We start from the raw sequence: 14,106 nt of genomic DNA, 5'->3' as shown, positions 1-14,106 counted from the left end.
CCCTCATCCGACACTGTGTGTTCTCGGTGCTTCTCTCACTGACCACCACCCGCCCTCTCCTGGAGATTGTGTGACACTTAACTCCTTGTTCGTGCCAGTGAGGTCATACGAAGAGAGATAACAGCAAATGCACCTACAAAAGTCTGGCTTCAGTTTTTCTTCTTCCACTCTAAGGGACTTAAGTCTTGGTGATCAAGAAGATGACAGCGGGGACAGAAAGCTATGTGACAGTCTTGGGGGAGAGCCTGGGCTGTGACGGGATGGTAAATTCAACGAATACTTGCATTTCTTTATTTTGGCCCTGGAGTGGCCTGGTTTCTAAATGGCCCTTTTCCTGCTTTTCTCTCTCTTTTGAACATCTGCAAGCAATGCTGAAATGGTTCAGAAGACTAACACAGTCGTTTCGGTGGATAAATTGTATGCAAAACAGGAATACCTAGTACCCTCAGCTGCAAATATTGTTAGTTTTGCTGCCCCTTAAATGTCTTCATGATGTACTAGAAAGAAATAAGTCCAAAATGAATCCAAAGGGCCATTTCTATAGGCTTTTCCCAGTCCCAACATCTGGCTAATTGCTACATTAGCCAGTGACAGCGGAAGAATAGGCGGTGATAGCAAATTGGCATCGTACAATTCAGCAAACAGCTTTCAGAGGTAAATTAAGGATAATGACATTTATTAACCCATTATACAGGAGGGAGCACGTGATCATTATAAATATTATAAATGAATATTTAACTTCAAACATATATTTAAGCGTTGATTACTTAAGACCTTATCAATTTACTACTGCTCTGCTGACTAAACTGAATATAGAGGTTTCACACATGCAGTCTGTTTGGAAAGTTAATATTATAATTTTCTTATTTAAATAGTCGCAATGAAAACGGATATATGTTCTGAACTCCTCTAGAGTTTCACACTGCCATCAAGTTGTTTAATGATAAAACAAACAGATGTGTATGATTTTTAAAGCATTGAATATTATCTTCGTACGTGGAACTTGAAACACAGTTGTTCGCCAAAAGAATATTATTTATGATGGTGACTTTTGCATTTTATTTAGTGAGAACATAATGTTTCAATTTCTTATAAACTACTATTTTGCTGCCAAATTTTGTCCTATCAACAAATATTTACTGGGGTGCATTAATTCAATTCTGCTTTTAATAAAGTACAGGAGTGTTGCCCACTGGAAAGAAATAATACACAAAAACTAGTAACAGTAACTCTTTGTTCAGTTGAGAATTCTAAGATCTGGACGTTGGCTTTATTAATCTTCTGGACAAGCAGGAAATACTGCTTGATTTGAAGGCGAAACAACGGCAGTGCAGTGGGAACTATAGGAGCATCAGCTCTGCAGTTAGACTATGTGACTCGTTTTAAATGTTTTCATTTCTTCTACAGCTCTCATTTCCTCAACTTTAAAACAGAAATATTAATTATTAATACATTATTATTAATTAATGTACCTCAAAGAGCTGTGAGAACGAAATGAGATTCATACACACTGCTTAGACCAGTATCACGCACGTAGTAAACACTATTCAACGTCAGCTGTGATTTCCGTCACTCGAAAATCAGCCGTAAGGAAAAGAAAGATTCGTATTTTCAATAATCCCCCATAATATCATTGGATATAAAAAGACTGATGATTCTCAGTTGACTTCTGCCCTCTATACTGGGTTCACTGGGTCATTTCATTAACCTTGTGATATCTGTCCCACATTTTAGCCAGTGGAACTGTTTGGACCTCACTTGTGGCAAAGTTCTACTGTAAGACCATCATACAGAAGCATAGGTATATGTCTGGGCATTTTCAACAGTACGAAGTGTAGGAATAATGAAGTGGTTTCCTGACCTATATAAGCAAGCTTTACACATGCTTTTCATGAAATTTATGTTTCTGACCAACAGCTAAGTGACTTTATTTAAATCGCACTAGGACTGATCAGCAGTTTATTTTGTTTAATTATTTATATTTATTGCATCCTACGGACCCACAAAAAGGGTAGTAGACAAGGAGACAGGTATTCGCAAACCGTCACATTACATCGGGAAGACGTTCTGTCTTGTCAGCATTGCTTTACTTTATCAGCCGATGATACCCTGTAAGTGAGTATTTTTCTGATTGGCATAGTCTGTGTGTTTAATCACTCTAAGGTGATCTCTCATGTCCGTTAAATAAAACTGACAATGCTGGTGTTGCCTACAAGAATATCACTGTGCACCAACCCAGTATCTTATAAAGTCACCTGGGTGGACCACAGCGGGGGAGGGATGGGAGGGGCAGGTGATGGATGGGCAGGTGCTGGCTGGGTGCTGAGAGGGGCCTGGGAGAGAAGGAAAAGGGGGCTTCTACATGGGAGGGCACTGATTTTCCTAATGGGGAGGGGCCAAAGGCCTGTCAGAAGAGGGGTCACCCACGGGGCACATGACAGGTCAGGGCTTTATCCACCAGGGCACACGGTTGGAGGCTTTGGTACCTCCATCCGTCCACTGCTGGCACAAGGAGAATCAGTGACCCCGAGCAAGCCCTTGGTGCTCTCAGCACCATTTCAGATACCGATGAGAAATATCGTATGATATCAGTTATATGCGGAATCTCAAAAAACTGATACAAATGAACTTATTTACAAAACAGACTCAGAGAACGAACTTATGGTTACCAGGGAGAAGGGTGGCGGAGAGGGATCTTTGGGGAGGTTGGGACTGACATGTACACACCGCTGTATTTAACATGGGTAACCAACAAGGACCCATTGTATAGCACAGGGAACTCGGCTCACTATTACGTAACAGCCTAAATGGGAAAAGAATTCGAAAGAGAAGAGATACATGTGTACGTATAACTGAGTCACTTTGCTGCACACCTGAAACTACACTCCAATATAAAATAAAAAGTTAAACAAAAACCCCAGCGACAGTCTGCCCCTCCCAGCTTGTGACACCCCCTTTCTGGGACCCGCCTGGCGAATTGCAGTTTCAGGACTTGGAGCTCAGCTCCTTGAGACACTTGCAGCCCCTCACACCGAGGGCAGGTCACCGTCGGGGTGCAGAGAGCAGGGGGACAGCAGGGTGGGCAGGGGTGGGGAGAGGTCGGTGTGCCCGCTGCCGTTCCTGCTGATGGTGCAAAAAGTTGTTTTTCTGGGGTCTGCCTGAAAACCCTGAAACGGGGGCTTCTGGGCAGATCTAGTGACTTTAATCCTTCTCTTCTTTGGAGGGTAATGCAAAAGGTACAGGAGGTCTGGGTTAGGCCTATTCCAGAACATGCATCACAGCCCTCTGGGTTTGGAAACTGCCCATCGGGGTCCCTTAGATCAGCATGGAATTTCTGGGACGTGGTGAGTCATCCTGGTCACTTCGCTGAACATGGAGCCTCAATAATGTCTCTTCCGCGTGAATTAACTGTATCTCTCAGGGTTTACTCTGACTCACAGATTTTTGTTTTCTTTCTTTTCCGGCAGGTTCCTGGGCAGATCGGTCACCACTTCATGAAGCGGCAAGTCAAGGTCGTCTTCTTGCTCTGAGAACATTATTATCGCAGGTAAAATATAACGTGTAGTTTAAAATATGCCCTCGTCCCATGAGCGCATGAACGTTCGTTGCCAATAGTACTCAACTCAAAATAATAAAATTGCTTAATAAATTTGACTAGTCTTTTTAACTCATATTATTAGCCAAGTTCACAGTTTCTCACTTATCTCCAAAACTTCTTTTTCAATATTTTGGTGTAGTCTTAGGTCTTACTGTTTCAGATTTCTCATACCGTATATTTGTTCATTGATAGTCATATTTAAGCAGGAAGTAATTGGAGGTATGTATTATTCATTACACATTTGTAATATGCTTAACTCAGCACAACGTGTACAGCTAATTGCAGCCTTAGTTCAGTCATAAAACATCCAAGAGGAGGTGATCAGACCGGATGCCTAAGCAGTCTTTTTTACATTATGGTGATCTGTAGTATGTTACAGGGATTTGCCTATGAAAGCTACAAAACAATCATTTTTACACCTGTCTGTGCATCAGACTCACCTGAGGAAAAACTGAAAAGCACAGATTCCTTATTGAAGTAGAAGGGACTGTGCCTTGGCCAGCGTGATTTAAATGCACACCCAGATCTGGAAGTCCTTGCCCTGGTGCTTCCCAGTATCAGGCAGACAGGAATTTTCTCGGATGACTCCAAGGGAAGGAAGGGCTGTCACCCACTTTAAGCAGCGTTGCCGGGGGCTTGGAGCACCTGGATTCCAGGCTGGCACCTGAGGTGAATCACAACCTGTCTGAGCCTTCTTTTTCTCACCTGTACAGTGAGGATGCAGGTACCCCCTGTGGCCTTCCAGTTCTGGGATAACCCTGTGACTATGTTGTTTGCTCATCACTTGATGAAAAATACAATAAAAACTGCAAAAACGTCACTCACTTCTAAAGGGTAACCTCCCTGAAAGGGTCGTGCAGTTCTTGGAGAGGAGAGGAATCTTAGGATATTTCTCAACACGTAGCTCATGTCCATGGATAGGCCAGCCGAGAGGAGTCAGAGGATGCCCCCAGCCAGGCTTTGTGAGGCGGAATCTTGACCTTCACAGAGGCTTCTGTCACGGGTCACCTTAGTGGGCAGCAGCGGGGAATGAGCTCTCCAAGTCTGGCTGCGGGCTAGCCGATTCAAAACCCCCCAAAGGATAATTTAAGGGATCTTAAAAAGTGCCACTTGCTAGTGACAGAGATTTGGGGTGATATTTATTTTCTTGCCTTCATTTTAAGATTCTTCGTGTCCATTCTGGTATTATCACAGAGCATGGTAATCTATAAGATGTTACGGGGGTTTGGCCATGAAAATCTTCCTATTATATTGCTTAGAACGATTGTCAATAGACAATGGATTACCAAAAATAGCAAGAAGGCTAGGAATCTCATATCCTAGCAATATTTGATTATTTTAGTCTGATATCGTTAGTTTAATTGGAATAAAAATATTTTAAGGTGTACTTAGTTTTCATTGAATAATAAAATAAAATCAAATGTTTCCTATATACTTAGTTTTCATTGAATAATAAAATAAAATCAAACATTTCCTATATGCTGGGCATTGTAATCATTATTGCTTTGCATATATCATCTCATTTAATCCTCATGGTAACCCTAAAATTTAGCCGTTAGAGTAGTTGTCCAAATTAAAATAATTACTGCATTGTGGAGCTTCAAACCCACATCTAACTGACTCTGTATTCAGACCTCTTAACCACTAACATACAATCTCGTTGATGGGGTTCAGAGCAGTCTGCCCCAAAATACACCCAGATAGCATATTCATTATTTTGAATTAAAGCTATATGAGAAACAGCCAGTATAAAGAGGGACACTCTGCCTCTCCTTTGTCCCCCTGAAATCGGGAAACAAAGCTCCCAGGGGAGGTATCCTCCCCATGCTGGGCATCCTTGTCACCAGAGAAGGCGAACTTGGGGTGGAGGAAGCTGTATAAACAAACTTTACTTACTTTTAAGTTGTTACTCCAAAAGCCCAAATCCTTTTGTCTCGTCAAATCTTCACAAACAATTGATTCTATGTTTATAAAATTACGTAAACAGCCTACATCAGACAACTTCTAGGTCCTATACCTATGGGGCCTCCGTACGTATGAAATTAAACTTGTTTTCCTTCTGTTCATTGGTCTTATGTCAATTTGATTATTAGACCAGCCAAAAGAACCTAGAAGAGTAGAAAAAAGGTTTTTCTCCCCTACGTAGTCGTACCTATTTAGTGACAAAAATTCATGGAGCAACTTAAGACAATTTCTTTTTACCCCAGTCTAGGCTGACCTGAAATTTTATATCCCCCATCAAAACAGGCGATCCAGCCTAGAAACAGTCTTCAGTTCTACAAAACAAAAGACAAAATAGCAATAGCAGCCAAAACAATTCATAAAGACAAAAAAAAAAAACGTTAAGGAAGCAGAACTTAGAGAAAACATTCAGAATCCTTTGGGCGCACTACGTAAGGCAGCATGGGGTGCAGATAGGATGGTCACAACATGGGGTGCAGATAGGATGGTCACAACAGTTTGACTCAGGGATCTGACAGCCGACTGGCTGTGGGCATTTGAACTGGCCGTTCCTCCTAACTAAAACCTGACGTGCCTGAAATTCTCTGATCTTTGATATCGCCCTCTAATGACAATTATAGAGAGGATTTTTTCTGACGTTTCGCTCACATTTCAAAATTATTGATGTCACATTTAGGGCTATAATGTCAATGCAGTAACCATAGACCACGTCACCCCGCTACACGAGGCCTGCCTTGGAGATCACGTGGCCTGTGCCAGGACACTTCTGCAAGCTGGAGCTAATGTAAGTGCCTCTGAGAAGCGTTAGCCGTTTCCACATCACCCGGCTGAGAGAATCAAGCAAAGTGATCAATTTGCTTCTCTTTCCTTCTTCGTAGTTTTCAAAAAATAGGAGAACAAAAATAAAGCTCTCAAATCGCCCCCTTGCCCTCCAAGCAGGCTTTCCAGTCATTGCAGAGGAATGGGTAGCGTGCTGCGTGATACGGAGTATTCTTCAGGCTATTGGCTGCTTTCGAGATTCTAAATAGCTGTAGATGAACATCGTTATGCCTGTAATGTTTGCTCATCTTTTCAATGATTGTTTTAAGATAAATTCTCAGAAATGGAATTTCCAATTTCAACTGCCATGAGCAAAATGGCTTCACCACAACTGTCATCACTATTACATTTGTACCTTTTTTTTCCTAATTACAGAGTACCTAATCATTGAATCCTTTTTTTTTTTTTTTTTTTTTTGCGGTACGCGGGCCTCTCACTGCTGTGGCCTCTCCCGTTGCGGAGCACAGGCTCCGGACGCGCAGGCTCAGTGGCCATGGCTCACGGGCCCAGCCGCTCCGCGGCACGTGGGATCTTCCCGGACCAGGGCACGAACCCGTGTCCCCTGCATCAGCAGGCGGACTCTCAACCACTGCGCCACCAGGGAAGCGCTGAATCCATTTTTGTGTATTTGATCCTCCGGTGTTTTCTTTTTCATGAGTCCCCTAGTTGCGCGCCCACTCCTGTGGATTACCTACCACATCGTATTTCTATTTATCCTCGTAGTGTTTAAGCTTTGCTTATGGATATGTGTGAGCTGAATAGCCTTTGTCATCTTCACTGGCCACATGTTCTCGATTATCTGTTCCCAGGTCACGTACCTGTTTTTAAATGCCTGACAGCGAGTGCTGTATGATTCTGTGACTCTCATTCTCAGAGCTCTGGTTTGGTTTAGGTAAATGCGATCACCATAGACGGTGTGACCCCGTTATTCAATGCGTGCTCACAAGGCAGCCCCAGCTGCACAGAACTGCTTCTGGAATATGGTGCCAAACCCCAGCAGGAGTCCTGTCTTCCTTCCCCTACACACGAGGCCGCCAGCAAAGGTACCCGTGACCCCAGCTTAAGTGACAAGGGGAGAAAGCTCTTTCAGCAACATGCGGTGCCCTGTTTATAGCGAATAATTGAAGGGAGAAACCTAGGTGGAGGTGTACGTTTTGCGGGGGGAACAGGTATTCAGGAAACATAAACTCACCTGTACTTTGTGTTGGCAGGTCACCATGAATGTCTGGAAATCCTCATATCCTGGGGCATAGATGTTGATCAAGACATTCCTCATCTGGGAACCCCTCTGTATGTAGCTTCTATGTCTCAGCAGTTCCACTGCATCCGGAAGCTTCTTTACGCTGGTAATTTTCTGTACAACATCTTCCATTCTGTTCGTACACACAAGCAATTATTCAGCTCCCTATTGATTTCTGTAAATAAGCATCTTTAAAAATTACATCGCATGGCTAAAAATGTTCTTATTCTAAGCATTCTCACATATAACTATAAAACCCATAAAAAGAACCTCATTTATGGTAACTCCACCTCAAAACTCCAAAAGCCATATAAAAGGTCATAAAATTAAAATCCTCAAGGGTGAATATAATGGTGCCAAGTATGTTTATCTCTGTGAACAAACCCATCAAAAGAAATGTTAGGGATTATAACTGATTAGATACCTTTTCTTCCAAGACTTTCCCAGACTTTGTAATCTACTTGAAAAGACTTAATCCCTCTTCACTTACTTGAAATAAACCAATTCCTCAAGGTTCAGCTTTAGCCCCTGAGAAACTACTCCTAATCTTTTGAGACCATGGTGATCTCTCCCACTATAGAACTGGGAGCCCTTTTAGGATATAAATTATATCTTTTTTTCCCCATCATCTCTTTTCCGTAGCACAATGCCTCTCACGTGGCAGGTGCTTCAAATATATATAAAATTAGTAAGCGGATTTCTATGGTTTTTATTGTCTGACACTCATTTGGCCTCTGATATATACGGACATATATTTTTAGTAATCCCTTTCTGCGTTACTCACATCATCTTGGCAAAATTATAAACTTCTTCAAGCAGTGTCTGCATCCCTTTACATCTAGTAAGAGTCTTAAACGTGAGTTCTGCTAATAACGGCTGACAGATGGTTATTTTCTGGTTATATTCTCCCATACATTTGTATAACAGAAGAGTTTATCACCTTCTTTTACTTTGCTAGCAATATTCTTTTCCAAATATTTTATATTGGGTTAAAAAAAACTGGAGAAGTATTGTTAGTAACTGTGGATCGATTGTTATTCTCAGGCTCTGTTCTCCCATAAAACTGATATAACCAACAGAGTTTATGCTTTCTCTATGGAGATTTTGTTATGGAATATAATTTTTCCACTAACTGTTTTACATTTGATTTGAAAATATTGAAAACAATTACATTTATTGAAACTTGACAGTAGCAAGAGGGCCGTAAAGGGACTATTAAAATACACTGCTTCTCATAAGCATCATTGGTTTTACCGATGGTATTGGACAACAGAAATGAGAAGGACTTGATGGATTTTTATTAATAGACATGTCTTGGTGTTGTAACTATTTATGTCCTGGAAAATGGGGTTATTATCGTTTACAGTATTAAACAGTATGTATTCATTGCACATGATGACCCCCGTGTACCAGGGGCTTGCACTAAGATAAAACAACTATGTAATAGATAATTTAACATGTAAGAGTATTTTAATATAAGCATTTAAAAACTTGCTTTGCATGCAGAAATATAGTGTGCCTTTCCGTTTAAGAGGCTCAGTGCCCTTATATATTTATTGAATTAAACTACATGGGTGAGAAGTAAGGAGAAAAATCTATATACATTTTACCCAGAGAGCTCACCTATCTAGATTCATGAGTTTTCCAAGAAACCAGAGTGCTCTATTGCCTTAAAATAAATGAAAAGAATAAGAGCAATAAGCTCTTGAATAATCCTAAAAACTATCCATGATGATGAAAAGGGATATGAGTCAGCCTAACTGTGCGCTCTTTGTAATACTAATTAATATGACTCCTTTGGGAACTGTTTAAAATTAAAAAAATTTTTTTTTTATTATGAGATCTTTCAAGCACAGAGAAAAATGTTAGAGAATCTAACAGAAGTGTGCATTCTGCAACCAGCTGTATCACGTTTTAAGATGAAATATGCATGTTTATGTATATTATACATAAAGAAAGAACTCCTTGCAGAAAGAGTTGAGGCCCTCTTTGTGGCTGACACACCTGCCTCGCCTTGGTGAGGTTAAGTGACTCATCTAACTAACTCTGTTTGTATCTACCATCATTCCTCATTTCCATGTAGGCGCTGACGTACAAAAAGGCAAATATTGGGATACCCCATTACACGCTGCTGCTCAACAGTCCTGTATAGAAATTATAAACTTACTGCTAGAATTTGGAGCGGACGTCAATGCCAGAAACACAGAGCTTCTGAGACCTGTCGACGTAGCGACCTCTAGCAGTTTGGTGGAAAGATTACTGCTTCAGCATGAAGGTAAGAAGAATCCATGTGGGCATTAAAAAAGTTTTGTTTGCCTGAAGTAGATGAAATTTAAAGACTTTTTGTTGGCATGTAAAATAACAATGGGGGCTTCCCTGGTGGCGCAGTGGTTGAGAGTCCGCCTGCCGATGCAGGGGACACCGGTTCGCGCCCCGGTCCGGGAGGATCCCACATGCCGCGGAGCGGCTGCGCCCGTGAGCCATGGCCGCTGAGCCTGCGCGTCCGGAGCGTGTGCTCCGCAACGGGAGAGGCCACAGCAGTGAGAGGCCCGCGTACCGCAAAAAAATAAAAATAAAATAACAATGGCATAACATTTGGAATATTTTTTGAAAGAAGGTAATTTTTGACCTTGGGCTCCACCTGTAAAGAGGGATCATCTTGATTTCCTTTGTGCTCATCTTACCTAGATTCTATGTTCATTTGGTTAAGTTAAACATAGTGTTTCTTTTGACAATAAACAATATGTAATTCTGTTTAATATTTTAATAAATATTTGGAAACATGCCCCATTTTATAAGGGCATGCATTATCTATAACGTGTTATAGAAACATAATCATGAAGTCTTTTTGTTCTAAAACAGAAATTCTAAAGCCTGGTCCAGACACTGTAGTAAAACTTGCTATGTCTTAAATAGTAAACCTAATCTGAGAAAAAAAAATTTTAAAAATTCCCCTTTTAGTGCATAACACTTCTTGGGGCTTTTGATTTCTATCTCCTTCTAAAAGCAGAAGCTTTTTTGAAGGTTGACATGCAACAATAATTTCATAAGCCTGAAGATTATAATGTTTTAAAGAACATGCATGGGCATAGACTATACCTCAATTATAATCAAGTGTTATAAATAAAAGCATTACAAGTGCTTATATAAATTTTCCTGGGATAATGGTCATACTCCCCTAGTTTACTGCAAAGCACTGTAGTTTTTTGTGGTTTGATTTCATGTATGTTACAACATAGAAAACTCCATTTTGATTTTAATGAACAAATACTTTCATGTCTTTTGCAGCTACCCCAAGCTCTCTGTGCCAGCTTTGCAGACTCTGTATCAGAAACTACATTGGAAGACCAAGATTACACCTTATCCCACAGCTCCAGCTGCCAACATTATTGCAGAATTTCTTACAGTATCGATAAGGCAGTAAAATAATTCTAAATGTTTGAAAATCAAAAATTTCTATTTCATCTGCATAGTGTATATTTCATATTAAAATATGCTAAAGATAGGGGAAAGAGATATGAGAACACCCCGGAGAAGAAGTGAAATGGCAATTTTAGTTAAAGTGTACTAGTACATACTATTGTTTTATGCATTTTTACTGTTTTTGAACTATAGTACATTTAAAATATCTATATATTACTAGCTATTCCCATATATCCCTTTGTTGATTTAGAAAAAAATGAGAAATTCACCATTTCATTTTTAGAATGAAACAGAAAAATGTGAACCCTTACTAAAAGTATTTGTATATTATATTTTTAAAGGTCTATATTTTTCAAATAATATGTTAGCTTTTAAATTTTGGCCTCTGTAATTGACTATCTCTGTATTTTTTATATTAATACGAAATATGAGTATGGTTTAGAAAAGAGTAAGTCATAACCTTTTTGAAATAAAGTTGACTCTCATTCAGGAAACCCACCCTGTTAGATGTACACTTGTCATTGTAATGATTAATTCCATGAAGAAAGGATTAATTGCCCCTTCCCTGCAAAGATCCCACTGGTCACTTCACCGCTTTAAATGAACCTATTTCAGAAACTGGTAGGACTAAAATGGTCACTACTGCCCTCTCACGCTGAGAACTTTGGAACATTACACACCTGCTCAAACCATCTGAAGACCCTCTCCTTCTCAAGGGTGGCCTCTCCAGGTTTCCCTTCTGTGCTTTTGCACGTATCACTCCAGCCTTCCCCCAGTTCAGAGACTGCTGATAGCTGGTGATACCTGGACCCAGGAAAATGAACTTCATATCTCATTGATAAAGAGGCCCTGGGTCACACTTCAGGGGTCAGGGCAGTCCAAGGCTATAGAAAAGGGAAGAAGAAAAATGCCTTAACTTGTGGGGTTTACAAAGAAAGGGACAAGGGGGTACCACTTAGCAAATGTAGAAAACTCAGAAAATGTACGCTATCTGTGGACCTTCATTGTGGTGTTCCTAACCCTTCTTACACGAAGCAAGGGTTCTGCATAGATTGTACTGCAAGGGAATGCGGTACACCAGAAGGTATTAGTGTAGCGGTGTCCCCTGCAGGGGTGTATTCTCTTCTGCTTAACTGTACTTGAGTGCGATGTAAAACATAACTTAAAAAATTAAATAAAAATTTTTAAAAAGCCTTGTGACTTCTTTGTAATTTAGACTATATTTGAGTTTATTATGGATTTAGAAATAAGATAATCAAGATACTTATAACACTGTGTAAACTAGAAGAAAATATTTTGATGAGTTTTATATTATAAATTTATCAAATTTTGATAAAATATTTTGACGACCCAGGGGCCTAGTAACTTAGTTCTTGTTTGACTTTCAGAGACCCATGGGAAATAAACTATTATTGTATGTAACCCCAAAGTTACTAAGATTTGCATTTTTAAAAAATCATTTTAGATTTTCGAAAGTAGAAATAAGGCTGTAGCATGTTTGTTTAAAAAATGTCTTCTATGTGGGTAGAGACTTTTAACTTAGTCTGTTTTACAAAATATCTCAGTTTAATAAATTTGTAATATCCTCAGAAGAATATGCATTTAACTGTTGTTTTATTATAGAGTAACCCTATTAAGTATAATTATGTATTAAAACTGCTTTTATAAAACAGTTTTCTACTAGCATTTTCCCTGAGCTAGAGGTCATCTTGGAGTATAAGAGTAATGCAGGGCATCCCTCTTAATTGATCTTGTGCCAATAAGAGTAGTAAATATCAAATATTAAAATAAAAATTGACACTTGAAAATTTTAGTATGCTGGTACCTTGTATCTTAGCTTGAGTACAATTGTCTTATCAAAGATGTGTTCTAATTTAAATATATCATATTTGTTAATATATTAAAGTGGGATGTTTATCCCTGGAATAAAGCACTTTTTTTCCTCTTCTAATTAGTATTTGACTTTATAATGGGAGCTAATGGGAGAATATGACTCAATTGCCCTAGCTTTGTTTACCACTGGTTTTCAAATCACTGTATCACGGGCAGTGAGAGTAGGATGGTGCAGATTGAAAATTATACCTTGAAGGTCCTCTAATCCAAATCTTATAATATATGTGTCTGTAAAGGTGCAAGGATAACATTCCACAAAGACAAAGACAAAAGAAAAAAAGACTACAGATCTTCCTATACTTAGTATGAGGTTACCTCCTGATCAACCCACCTTAAGTTGAAAATACCGTATGTTGAAAATGCATTTAATACACCTTCCCCACAGAACATCAGAGCTCAGCCTGGCCCACGATGGTAAAGTCAAAAAACTGTTAGGTCGAGGACCGCCTGTATTTGATATGAGATTAAAGAAATATAGTGAAATAAAATACTGGAGTAAAGCACTGTTGAACACATTTATTTTGTAGGAAAACGTATTTAATTTCTATGATTGTTGTAACCACAGAGTATATTTGATGTTTCTGAGTCAGTAAACGGAAACACAATGTAAAAGGATGGCCTCTTCTGAAAAGGTCTAAATGTATCCATGGTGTTTCCCTGGATGGCCCTGAACCCAGATGACTGGTTCTCCATTTACAAACAACTTAAAACAGTATCCTCTCCCTTGGGTTATTCCCACTTTTTCACTCTAATTTCTCTACTTTCCTATTCTTTATAATTGGTTTATTTTAAGGTTTGCCCTCTCTCTTAAAAACCTTAATAATCATTCTCAGTCTTTTTCAGGAGGAAAATTTATTCAGAAAATTCAGGCCTTGCTACCTTTCCATCTGCTCTAGGATTTCAACAAAAAGGGGTGCACTCCAGAGACTATAAACGACCTAAGTACATAAAACAAAACATCTCCTGGAATTGCTGTGCTAAATGGAAACATTCACTCTGTGTCATACAAGCACAACTGATTAGGTCCGGTTGCTAGAAATAGGAGATTTTAGTGTTTCTGAGCCCTAACACGAACAGACCATGCTGGTGAATCATTCGCCAGACAATGAAGGTTCCCAAAGGCTCAAGGAAGGAAAGCCTGGGGTTCTGGGGGGCGCAGGACTTGATATCA

General features: G+C 39.7%; 1 protein-coding gene across 1 annotated transcript in view; it reads left to right on the top strand.

Annotated features, from left to right (window-relative positions):
* The window catches only part of ASB5 (ankyrin repeat and SOCS box containing 5), an 83,686-nt gene extending 70,703 nt beyond the window's left edge, over positions 1 to 12,983 (top strand). The window contains exons 3-8 of the mRNA XM_004280919.3: positions 3,468 to 3,547; positions 6,237 to 6,344; positions 7,272 to 7,422; positions 7,591 to 7,725; positions 9,703 to 9,894; positions 10,908 to 12,983. Of these exons, the coding sequence (XP_004280967.3) occupies positions 3,468 to 3,547; positions 6,237 to 6,344; positions 7,272 to 7,422; positions 7,591 to 7,725; positions 9,703 to 9,894; positions 10,908 to 11,035 (794 nt within the window). The 3' untranslated portion in view covers positions 11,036 to 12,983. The remainder of the gene's footprint in view (positions 1 to 3,467; positions 3,548 to 6,236; positions 6,345 to 7,271; positions 7,423 to 7,590; positions 7,726 to 9,702; positions 9,895 to 10,907) is intronic.
* The last annotated feature ends 1,123 nt before the right edge of the window (positions 12,984 to 14,106 follow it).

This window comes from Orcinus orca, chromosome 21, assembly GCF_937001465.1.
Source record: "Orcinus orca chromosome 21, mOrcOrc1.1, whole genome shotgun sequence".
Lineage (NCBI taxonomy): Eukaryota > Metazoa > Chordata > Mammalia > Artiodactyla > Delphinidae > Orcinus > Orcinus orca.
This window is presented reverse-complemented; position numbering and strand designations above follow the sequence as displayed.